This window comes from Brassica oleracea, chromosome C4, assembly GCF_000695525.1.
Source record: "Brassica oleracea var. oleracea cultivar TO1000 chromosome C4, BOL, whole genome shotgun sequence".
NCBI lineage: Eukaryota > Viridiplantae > Streptophyta > Magnoliopsida > Brassicales > Brassicaceae > Brassica > Brassica oleracea.
Genome location: NC_027751.1, coordinates 19354192 through 19367110, shown reverse-complemented (window position 1 = coordinate 19367110; position 12919 = coordinate 19354192). Strand labels below are relative to the sequence as shown.

General features: G+C 39.4%; 1 protein-coding gene and 1 pseudogene across 2 annotated transcripts; both read right to left on the bottom strand.

The window, feature by feature from the left end:
• Nucleotides 1-869: 869 nt before the first annotated feature.
• LOC106338319 lies at nucleotides 870-1971 on the bottom strand (annotated as a pseudogene).
• Nucleotides 1972-3939: 1968 nt separating this feature from the next.
• On the bottom strand, nucleotides 3940-12646 carry LOC106341352 (amino acid permease 1-like). 2 transcript variants are annotated; one of them, XM_013780139.1, is made up of 6 exons: nucleotides 12136-12642; nucleotides 10875-10968; nucleotides 5643-5857; nucleotides 5347-5489; nucleotides 4666-4893; nucleotides 3986-4587 (listed from the first exon to the last, which is right to left on the bottom strand). In XM_013780139.1, the coding sequence occupies exons 1-6, from the start codon at nucleotides 12479-12481 to the stop codon at nucleotides 4159-4161; spliced, it is 1455 nt and encodes a 484-aa protein (XP_013635593.1). In that variant the 5' UTR covers nucleotides 12482-12642; the 3' UTR covers nucleotides 3986-4158. The 2 variants fall into 2 exon arrangements, with proteins under 2 accessions (XP_013635592.1, XP_013635593.1); XM_013780138.1 differs by having other exon boundaries at nucleotides 3940-4893; nucleotides 12136-12646.
• Between the last annotated feature and the right edge of the window lie 273 nt (nucleotides 12647-12919).

Sequence of the window (12919 nt, the reverse complement as noted above, 5' to 3'; positions counted from 1 at the left end):
AGAAAGAGATCACCAGATATTTTTTTTGTTGAGTGAGAGGGTCAACCTGACCAAATGTTTTCTATCTCTCAGAATGTTTATTATGTTAGACATTAACGTGTGACATCCAGATGTATCATATTCAAAGACTAACAATAACATTAACTGAAAATATAAATTAAATCCCAGTGAAAATTTACCATAGCAAATCATCCCAAATCCTCATTACTCATAACTCATAAGCACATGATACATATGGATATGGTTTTTCATCTATTAGTGACATTCCTATTGTGTTGACTTAATGTCCGAACCTAAATGCCATTTTTTGAAAAATAATCTCCTTCAAATTTAACCATGGCTTCTTCTCCTCTTTCCTCACCTTCTTCAGAATATTTGATTTGGATTTGTTGTTAATGGCGTCGACTGATCCCCCACCATTGATTAAAAAACAGAGCCATGTGCCTTTCGATGTACTCCAGCTTCCCCTTCTGTCTCATGCCATCGAATTTGAACAACTGCCTCATGAGAAGCTTATCAGTCATGTCAGACTCCACCACAACTTTCATCTCGACATTCACAGAAACTTTGAACCAACAACTTATTTCTTGCAAAACAAAATCCAGTAAAAAAATGATTGTATCTCTTATAAAGTCACCATGTCAAAGAGATTGTCGACCTCTGATGTGACAGTTTGAACTGCAGAAATAGTTTTTCCCATCTCTCTCGCACTCTCCAACGCAAAATATGTTCCAGTGATACTGTTGCTTTAACAGTTTCTCATCTGAGCGCACCTCGACAATGGAAGAGCACTGTCAAACCACAATTTCTTAACACACACAAACGCATAACAGTTTCTAAGATAAGAGATTTAACCATTTCTCGCTTCATTAGTTTAAATTCAAAGCTATCTTCTTTTTCTTGTTCTTCCTGCTCTTTGTTCAACATCACAGATAGCCAATCCGAACCTCTTCCTCTTCCCATTGACCCTCTTCTCCTTTTCCTTCCATTCACCATTTCTTTCTTTCACATTAGTCTTTCAAAGAATCTGGCCCAAGGACACTCTTCCGTTTATCATCATCGCTGATTCATTCGCAAGAAGTAGCTTCCTGCTCAGTCTCTGCCCAATAGACATCGCTGGTTTCAATACAGCAACTGAAGACGCTGTCCCGTCTCCATTCATCATCATATCCAGACCGTTTACATCCATCAGAACCGTCTCTATCCTGTTCGTGTACTTGCCCTTGTAAGTTGATGATGATCTCGTCCTACGTTCTGACCACTGCCATTGTGTCTCTTCTTCTTCTTCTGCTTCCATTTTTGCAGAGTTCACTCTCTCCAGACCTTCCTCAATGGTCCTCCTGCTACTTCTAATCTCTTGAGCCGTTTCTTCTATCTTCTCAAGAATCTCCTCCTGCAACGTCTCTCTTGTTCTTCTTCTCCTGGTGACATCTTGGATTTCAGTTATTGCAACTGTTTCAGCCGCTCTAGCAACTTCCTTCATCTTCCTAGCAGCGACCAAACACATCTCAGCAGCTTCGATCTTGCTCCCCGTCCGTTCGATCTCACACACAGCTTTACCAACCGCAAAACATGCTTCCTCCCCTGTTTTACTAAACTCCAACGCATCATCACTTAGTCTCTGAATCTCCTTTGAGATCTCTGCCGTGTTTTCAGAGTTTAACCTCTCTCGTTTCTTCTCGAGCGCGGCTCGCTCCACTTCAATTCTCTTGTTTAGTAACTCGACGGACTCGCGTATAGCAGCGAGATCTTCGGTCGTCTTGCAAAGATTCGTTCTCTCACTGACTCGAATGGAGCCGAAGTGTCGATATCACCAACGAAGGAGAAGCCTACAACAATATGCATAATTATATTAATAAAAATGTTCCAACGTGGACTGAAAGAGTCCAAGAAGTTCATCAGAGCACCTGGTCTCTCAGGGAACGTGAATTGGCAGAGAACCTCTTCTTCAACACTTGATCTTCCACCCATCTGAACATATACAAATTGTGGTTCACATATCACTTGCATCAATCAATGGGAGTTATTGCTTAAAGAGACGTACAAAGTAACGCAGGTGATCTTTTACTAAGTCACTGTTTGTGAGGTTCCTAGCAAGAAGAAGTACAGAAAAGCCTCAGCTGTTTAAATCACATGATACATGTTTGCACTCAGCTTCCGGTTAAAAAGCCTCAGCTGTTTCAGTCTTGTGAAAAAAAATCCTCCAAATAATATCATACCAACTCTGTGAGACTGTGGAGCTTCTGCAATTAGAATCACTCTATTTAGAAAAAATAAAATAAATAACGAATTTCAGAATTAAAAGAAAAGATTGTTACTTGTGACTACCTTGAAACCTTCTAAAACGCTGGTATATGGAATTAAGAATGCGATAATGACGTTGGATCTGTAACTCCGACGGCTTCGGTTAAGTAGATTATAAGACTAAAGGACGCGAGTGGAGATAAACAAAGTTCATCTCGATTTCGTCATCCAAATCCCTCGAAACACTATTGAAGGTGTGGGAGAACGCTGAAGAAATTTTTTTTAGGTTTTTCGAAGAAGAATACGGCGTGAAGGAGATGAAAACTAAAAGGCCGCTCAGTTTTGGGCTCTGATTTTGAAGATTAACACAAAGCCCAAATTTTTACAGTCTATTTTTAAACGAAACGGTGCATTTCGAAAACAGCGACACGTGTCGCCCTGAGGATGAGCGACTTTCTGACTTGGCGTTGATGTGGCGCAACAGGAGGGAGACAAACATTTTTTTATATATATAGATATATATATATATATATATATATCAACTTTAACATCACTCATTTCAATCATCAGTTGAATCCTCTATTATCCTATTTCCGGTTTATCAAACAATAATAATAATAAAGAAACAAGACTCAAACAAACTCAATTCACAGAGACGAATCATGTTTCGAAACTAAACTTTCCATAATAATAGTACTAAACTAGCTCGGGATTTAATGGGATAGCCCTCACCATAGTCACTGGCTGGAATGATCGACAGAAGATGGTCAACTGCAACACAAGAGTCAACGACTTAGGCTCAGAGTCTCAGGAAATAAAGTTTCTATTTTTAGAAACTTTCCTAAAATAGCAACTTTCCTAAAATAGAAACTTCCCTAATATAACTTATTTCTTAAATTAGAAACTTTCCTAAAATATTCCTATAACTAGAAATAAGGAGGCGACAAAATTACTAGAAAAACCCGTCGGAAGCTCGTCCAGAAATCCCGCCGGAAGCTCGTCAAGAAATCTCGCCAGAAGCTCACCTGGAAATCCCACCAGAAAAATTTACTACTGACTGGTCGTCGGATAATTCAACAACAACTCGTCACACGCAAAGAAATACTTTGACTTGATGAGAATAAAGAGAAATGGTGGAGTTTCTTATATAGAGAATGAAAAAGAAGGTAAATTTTCTAAACTTCCAATGTAGGACAAAATAAAAATAAAATAAAATTGGGCTTTCATTTTAATAAAGCCAAAAAAGTTCCACCAAAAATCAGGATTGTTACAGTTCTTAAGACTAGAAATTCTAGTAAATTCATCAAAAACAAAGATCACTCGCTTTATTGATCTTTTTCTCCATCTACAAAATCATATCACGTCACTAGCAAAACAGAAGTGCCTTAGAGGAAGATTCTTACACCGAGAACAGTAATGTTGTCGTAGACACTAACCTCCACTTTTTGTGAGATTTGGATGTTCGACTTGCACACTTTTATAAGAACAAGTATTGTTGTCACCAACCAAGCGCTCGTAGCTTGGTGGTAAAGGAGGTACAGCTGTACTGCCTGACACCCGGGTTCGAGCCTTGGCCACAACGGATTTAACATCCTTTCCGTTGGGGCGCTGGACTCTTTACGAGGGGATAGCTGGGAATGTGGCTGACTAGATACCAGAGTTACCAAAAAAAAAAAAAAAAAGTATTGTTGTCACTGTTCAAAATCTGTATTATTCTCTTATGGTTATAAATGACCAATCAAATTTGCAACAGCTCTTACAGGCTCATATGTATTAGATTGATAGCTGTGGATACAGAGAGTTTCATGTAGCTTTTCAGCAAAGTATTCTCATTGGATTTATAGACAGAATAGTTGCGAAGAAAGACTAAACTACTACATAACTTTATTATTCTCTCATGGATCTGAAACTCACTCACTCATGGATAGTCCGGAAAGGCTTGTATGTCTTGACACTGCTTATCAGTCCTGCGATGGATCCAGCAGCAGCTAAGAGTGATACGATCAGGCAAACCCAGCACAGCACTTTCAACCCAATCCATCTAGGAGAGTACTTCTTAACCTTAGTCTGTGCAATATTCATCTCGACAGGGAAATAAACGGTTAAAGGCCAGAACGAAGCTGCTCCGATAAGACCCAGGATGGCGTTGAAGAAAGGGAATATCATAGCTACAACAGTTGTTATAACCACGTATGCTGTCCTCCACACCAATCTGAAGATGCTGATGTTGAATTTTCCAAGGAAAGGTACGTTTACTGAATATTCAGAAGTGATAAACTTGTTGTCAGGCCAGTTTCTATTGCATCTCTTCTCAACAAACTGGAAGATCGGCTGCGCAAACACCTGCAAAATCATGCTTCTTTTTTCATTAGCTGAACAGATAGATTGTGAAAAAACCAATCTCTCTTTTTTGCTTTTTACCTGATAAGCACCGATAAGGTGGAAAGCAATGCATGCGTTTGCAAAGTCAATGAGCCAAAAGGGCTCGTAAAACCCGAAATCTGTGAGGAAATCTCCAGGCGCTTTGTTTCCAAATGCAGCATAGCCGAAACAACCACATAAGATGTAGAAGAAAGTGGTGGTTGATACTCCCAGAAGGCTTGCTCTTTTCATAGATTTGTTTTCTGCTGGGCTAGATTTCAGTGTATCCTGCAAAAATTATCAAGTTTTCACCAGTTAGTAGTGTATGCAAAATCTACATTTCTTACACTTTCATCAAGTTTTGTCTAGGTTAAGCTTAAATCTATATTAAACCATCACCTTCTAGTCGACATGTATAATTTTTTTGTATGAAATACCGTGACACTGTTGATAAGAATTATTTCATTTGTTTGATGTGGAGAATAGACAATATCTTTGAATGCAACTTCTTGTCATTAATATGCACATGTTATGTATGCCTTTAAGCTAATAGACAGATTCTCTTATTTTTTACTCTTTTGAGTAAAGCAAAGAAAAGTGGTCCACACGGAATTTGATTGTAATTGTCAATTATCTCTAACCACAATACTATCGACAGGTTCATATTCAAAGCTATCAAAAACTCACTAAAAATTTTGATTGATAACTTACCTGAATCTCACAAAAAATAAACAAACTTACCTGAATCTCAATGAGAACGGTGGCGTAAGCATATGCAAACGCTATGTCACCAACCGCTTGAAACGATCTCCATATCTTCTGAGTCGCGGTTACATCAACTTCTACCACCGTACCCGATATATTCGTCTTACCCACTTTCCCACCTTTACATATCGTAACATATTAACCGTTAGTTTTGTAATCTTGTTTACGCCTTATTTCATTTACTATTTACTAATGGACCACTTGGTCTATAAATTGTTACAACAGTTGATATGTTTAGTAATTGCAATTTTGCTACTATATTTATTATGCACCTGCGACGGTCGCCATGGCTAGACCGATCCCAATAGTTGCGTAGGTGAATGACATAACCGCAGCCATAATGGAGAGAAAAGAGAGCTTGTGAAAGTTTGGGATTTGGCTAAGAATAATCTGAATGATCCCAAAAGCCGCCATATAGGGATAGCTCGACAAAGTACAATCTGCGTGGTGCCCTTTATCGTGGAAACAGTTTGCTTTCCCGATCGCTCTGCGCAAACACCATAACCACATCAGTGAGAAAATTACTGTTGATATAGTATATTGAGGATATATATACGAATATATTGTCGTATATTTCCATATGTTCGGTTATGTAAATATTCCTTTTATCTTTGGGTACATATTGTATGATATTAGGTCAAATAAATTTGTATATATACCTTGGGTCTGTCGACCTTTATGAATACAAGAAACTATTTCATTCTCTCTAGGTTTCTTGACATGGTATCAGAGCTATAAACACAAATTTTTATCTTTGATTTTCATATTACTGTCTGCTCATCTCTCTCTAACTCGTAAAGATGGATAGCCATGACGGTGATAACGTGACTAATGAATCGGGTATGAAAACTACTTCTTCACAATCTCGTGTTGAAGTCCAACGGAGAAGGATATCTCCGTATGATCTTTCCTCTAGCGACAACCCTGGCTCGGTGATCTCCCAGCCATTACTCAAAGGACCTAACTACAATGAATGGGCTACTAACTTGCGTATGACGCTTAAGGAAAGGAAGAAATTCGGTTTCGTTGATGGTACGCTCTCGCAACCACATCCAGATTCTGATGATCTCGATGACTGGTGGACCAACAACGCCTTGGTTTTATCTTGGATCAAGTTAACCATTACTGAATCAGTTCGCTCTAATCTCTCGCATCTTGAGATTGCGAGCGACTATTGGGAACACATACGACGACGGTATTCTGTGAACAATGGACAGAGAGTTCAAAGGATCAAAGCAGAACTAGCGACTTGCAGGCAACATGGCTTGTCCATTGAGGCCTATTACGGCAAACTGATGCAATTATGGACTGCTCTTGCAGAACATCGAATCACCAAGAACTGCGGCTGTGCAATTGGTGTTAATCTTGAGAAAGAAAGCGAAGAGGACAGGCTGCACGAGTTTCTCAAAGGACTCGACGAGTCACTCTACGGATCTGTTAAGTCTAATCTTCTATCACGAGATCCTCTTCCTTCTCTCGACGTCGCGTATAGTGCCTTACTTCAGGACGAAGACTCAAAACATACGACTCGTGTTCTTGATGGGAAAGTCGAAACGATGGCTCATGCAGTTCGCACAAACCATCAACCCAGCTCCTCGCCTTCTTCGAGTAACTCGTTTATCTCCAAAGAAGAAAGAATGAAGCTTACATGTACGAGCTGTGGTCGTAAGGGTCACCTCGCGTCGAACTGCTTTCGTACTCTAGGGTATCCTGAATGGTGGGGAGACAGGCCTAGAGCACGGTTATCTTCAGCTACTGGACGTGGAGCTAACACAACAACACATCGTTCATCTACTGATCTTGCTCGAGCGAATGTAGTGTCTCTTACTCCCCAGCTGCAACATTCAGCCAGTACAATTACTTCCTCCGACCGTATTGGCCTTACTGGTCATCGGTGTGACCAGTGGAAAACATTGGTGACAATCTTAAATGAGCGCAAGACACCGGCAAATACGTTGACTGGTATGTCTTCTAATTTTTCTTAGATACTTGATTCAGGAGCTACAAACCATATGACTGGTTCACTCGATTCCTTGATTGATATACTTGACACGGCTTCATTGCCAGTAAAACTGCCTGATGGTAGAATTACTCTTGCAATACAGCAAGGGACAGCAGTTCTGAGTTCTACGCTTACACTTCCGAACGTTTTATTTGTCAAGGGACTTCAATGTCACTTGATTTCTGTCTCTCAGTTAGCACACCAGAAAAAATGCTTATTTCAGATTATTGATAAACTTGGATTGATACATGACCGCATTACGAAGACGCTGATTGGAGTGGCTGAGCAGTCTGATGGTCTTTATTTTCTGCAAGGGATGGAGTTTGTAGGAGCTATTCATCAAGACAAGGCAGTCACCGCAGATGTTTGGCACCATCGCTTAGGACATCCCTCATCTAAAGTGTTGGATTTTTTATCTATTTCACTATCTAATGATAGTGTTTCTCGAAATAAGGCGTGTGAAACTTGTATTCGCGCCATACAGACCAGATGTTCTTTCTCTACGAGTTCTAATAAAACTAAAGCTTTGTTTGAATTGGTGCATTGTGATGTGTGGAGACCTTACAGAACTCCAGCTAGATGTGGGGCTAGATATTTTCTTACTCTGGTTGATGATTATTCTCGCAGCGTTTGGTTATACCTCTTGTCAGCTAAAACTGATGTCTCCAAGACCATTTGAAACTTCATCTCCATGGTTAAATGTCAGTTCCATACGAAAGTACAAAATTTCGAAGTGACAATGGAACTGAATTCATGTGTATGCAATCTTATTTTCGAGAAAAAGGCATTGCTCATGAGACATCATGCGTGGGCACGCCCCAACAAAACGGTCGTGCCGAGAGAAAACACCGTCATATCTTGATCGTTGCTCGAGCTCTACGTTTTCAAGCTTCACTTCCAATTGATCTTTGGGGAGAATGCATCCTGACTGCATCCTACATAATAAATCGCACTCCCACTCCGTTACTTGCTGGGAAAACACCATACGAACTGCTCTATCACATGCCACCTCCACTTACGCATCTTCGAGTATTTGGCTCGCTCTGTTATGCTCACAATCATAACCATCGAGGTGATAAATTTGCAGCACAGAGTGTTAAAGGTGTTTTCATTGGTTATCCTCATGGTCAAAAGGGATGGCGGGTTCTCAACCGCGATAAAAAAATTTTACAAGTAGAGATGATGTCTTTTGTGAATCAGACTTTCCGTATGCATCAGACTCTTCCGTCCCTGCAGTGTCTGAAACACCATCTCCGACTATTACAGAGACTTCGCATGTCCCTGAGGAACTTACAGCTCCTACGACCTCTGTTATTCCTCCATTACCTCCTACCGAGCTCGACTTACCCACAGCTCAACCAACTGAATCTTCTCCTGATCCATCTTCTACAACTGAAACTGCTGTCGATATTAACCCTGAATCATCATCTTCTTCGTCGGATGGTTCTCCTGATAAAGTGTCACCTACGGTAATCACAGAGACAGATTCAACGTCCCATGTCTCCTCGTCGCAACCAGTTACAGATACTACTGCTCCCGTCTTAGATTTACCTCCTGCACCTGAGACTTCGATACAAGAACTTGGACGTGGTCTTCGTACAAAGAGTATACCCGCCAAGCTTCAAGATTATGTTCTCCAGACCATCTCACCTGTGGTCATCACCTCTACCAAAAATCCTTATGGTCTTGAGTTTTATGTGGACTGCTCACGTTTCTCTGAAAATCACTGCCAATTTCTGGCTGCTATCTCGTCTTTAAAAGAACCCACTTCTTACCGACAAGCTATTCTTGATGAGATTTGGCGTAACTCAATTCAAGATGAATATGTGGCTCTTGAGGACAACGGCACTTGGATTGTCGTTGACTTACCTCCTGGTAAACACGCTCTTAGCTGCAAATGGGTCTTCAAATATAAATTTCGCGCCGACGGCACTATGAGCGCCCTAAATCAAGACTGGTCGTTTGTGGGAACAGTCAGGTTGAGGGTGACGATTATGAAGAAACCTTTGCCCCGGTCGCAAAAATGACTACAGTAAGAACCTTTCTCCAAATTGCAGCGTCTCGTAACTGGAAAGTTCATGGACGTTCATAACGCGTTCTTACACGGTGATTTGAAAGAAGAAGTTTATATGCGTCCTCCACCAGGCTTCAAGGGTTCTGATAAAAACAAGGTGTCTCTTGAAGAAGTCACTCTACGGTTTAAAACAGGCTTCCCGCTGCTGGTTTGAAAAACTATCTTCTTCGTTACTGACATACGGATTTACACAGTCTCTGTCTGACTACTCTCTGTTCCTCATGGATCGTGGTACTGAATACATTCAGTTCTTATTTATGTGGATGATCTTGTTGTCTCAGCGAGTAACCCTTCTCTATTGGCATCGTTCAAAGCTTATATGAGTCGATGCTTTCATATGAAAGATCTTGGTGTCTCAAAATATTTCTTTGGTCTGGAACTTGCTCGTGGTCCTCTTGGAATTTATCTATGCCAAAGAAAATATGCTCTTGGTATTATCGAAGAAACTGGTCTCTTAGCTGCTAAACCAGCCGCCTTCCCAGTTGAACAGAATCAGACCTTAGCTCTCGACAAAGGACCTGACCTTGCAGACGTGGCTGCCTATCGACGACTTGTTGGACGTCTGATCTATCTTGCCGTTACTCGTCCAGACCTTGCTTACTCGGTTCATCTTCTTGCTCAATTCATGCAGAAGCCCAAACTTGCTCATTGGAATGCTGCTTTACGAGTTGTGCGTTATTTGAAAGGAAATCCAGGACAGGGTATTCTTCTTCGAGCTCACACTGATCTTACGTTATCTGTTTGGTGTGATTCTGATTGGTCAGGTTGCCGCACCTCTCGTCGCTCTCTTACTGGATGATTTATCACTCTTGGTGGCTCTTCTATATCTTGGAAAACACAGAAACAAGACTGTGTGTCACGTTCCAGTTGTGAGGCTGAATATCGAGCAATGTCATCGACAGTACAGGAGGTTCTTTGGATACGCAATCTCCTTCGTACGTTTGGAATTAACTTCATGTCTCTGATTCCTTTGCATTGTGATAGCAAGTCTGCAATTTATCTGGCCGCTAACCCGGTCTTTCACGAAAGAACGAAGCATGTAGAGAACGACTGTCATTTTATACGAGATGAGATAGTCAAAGAAACCATCGCAACCATACATGTTTCTACTCATTCTCAACTCGCGGACATTTTCACGAAGCCACTTGGACGCAAAGGATTTGATGAGTTTCTTCCCAAGTTGGGAGTTCTCGATCTTCACTCTCCAACTTGAAGGGGGGTATTGAGGATATATATATACGAATATATTGTCGTATATTTCCATATGTTCGGTTATGTAAATATTCCTTTTATCTTTGGGTACATATCGTATGATATTAGGTCAAATAAGTTTGTAAGTTTGTATATATACCTTGGTTCTGTCGACCTTTATGAATACCGTAACCGGTCTTAGAGTAATAATAACATGTTCACGCATAGTTGACTTACACCAGACTAATAGAAGCAGTGATGGTGTACCCAACAGTGATCCCTATCAGATTCCCATACTGTGCCACTCCACAGAGCTGCACTTTCCTACCACCTGTGGATTGACAATAATGAAAATATTACGTAGTCCGTTATTATTTAGGGAATTTACTAATGTTCTAAAGCTATTATTTTATTTTCTGTTTCATAAAGAAAAAACAAAATACTCTACGGAACTATAGATAATAATTCCACCAACATCCAAAACCAACAATGCTGTTTAATTCCTGTTTTCCTCGGGTTACGCAATTTTGGATCATTGTAAACAGTAGTACTAAATTTTATCGATATTGAATTTTTTTTGAAGATATTATTGAAAGATAAAGCCAAAGTTTCAGCCTAACTAATAATTTCAACAACAATAGTAAATTTGGAAGTTAAAGACGGTTACCACACTTTTACATTGAACACAATCTTTTACTATAGAACTTGTAGGACTTTGAATTCATAGTTTTTCTCTTAATGTTTATCAACTATTTAAATACTATTTTATAGAGTTTCTACATTATAAATTTACAATCCTAACTACTACCAATCGCGAGAACAAAATCTCAAATTTATTGAACAGGGCAACATACTTTCATATTGTTTTAATTATCATCCTTGTGAAAAACATCCTAATTATTCATCTCACTGACCATAGTGTATAGTTTGAAAGTAAAAGGACGGTTACCAGTGTTTCTATGTTCAGTCAAAATTTTAATACCTAAAAAGTACTCTTTCCGTTTCATAAATTATATATTACGGAGAAAAATTTTGTTTCAAAAAATGTATTTTTTACATTTTTAATGCATGTTTTATTATATTAAATTTTTATTGATTTAAGATTATAAAAAAATTAAAAAAAATTATGCTAAAACATATGAAAAATCTAAAATAGATAACATTTTGAAACGGAGGTACAGAGCAGTTGTAGTAAATCCACTGCCTTTCTAACAAAACAGATTGGCAGGGATTTACAGAAAATGGTTGGAAATCTAAAGTTTCATTTACTTTATCTACAATCCTAGCACAACCAATCGGATGCACATACAAGATTCATTCTCCTAACTAAGTACTACACAAAAGCAAGTTTCCAATTTAGTGATGCATATTTCTTTTTGAAAATTTGGTAAATAACCCTTTTTCCAAAACAAAATATTAGTTGGTATATAAAGTGAATTTAGTTTTCAATCCCCTTTACAATAAACAAGTGAAAAGAGAACCAAGAAAAAGAACTTACCGAGGTAAGAACGAACAACGTCCATGTAAGTGTAGTTTCGTTTTCCGGTGACGGGATCCGGCGCACGGTAGCAATCAGCGAGCATCGTAGAAGTGAAATAAGTGATAAAAGAAAAAATGACCAAAATCAAAAGCCCTGCGATCCAACCAAGCTGAGCTATCGCCCAAGATAACGACAAAACTCCGGAGCCTATCACCGCCGTGATAATATGCGCACTCGCCGTAAGCCACGTCCCCGTCCTCTTCTCTCGGCCGTCGTCATCCACGTTCTTTGTAGGATTGGACTCGGCGAAGACGTCGCCAGATTCCGCAGCGGGGTGCTCGTGTTCGGTGTTGAAACTCTTCATAGTGTGACACAGAGAGAGGAAGAAGCAAAGAGGAAAGAAAGAGAGAGGAAGAAGATAGATAAGTAGCCTTTTTTTCAAAAAAAAGAAAAGAAGATAGATAAGTACATGAGTAAGTAGAGATATCAAATGAAGAAGTCTGGTTATAGTCAATAGATTTGTGTTTACATAATAGCTTATATATAGACTTACTTGTACATGTATGCCTATATAATATAATGTCGCTTGAATTTATTCCAAAAAAAAATATAATGTCATTGTAGCATATATGCCAGCGAGACGTATACGTAAATACGTGTTCAGTCCAACTTTTATTTCTTAAAATATATTTTGTAATGTCTTTTTTCAATGCGGCTTGGGATATGTGACTGTTCTCGACCAGACTTTGACCCCACTTACAACATCTCCAATATATATTCCATATCTGTTTCTATAATAATG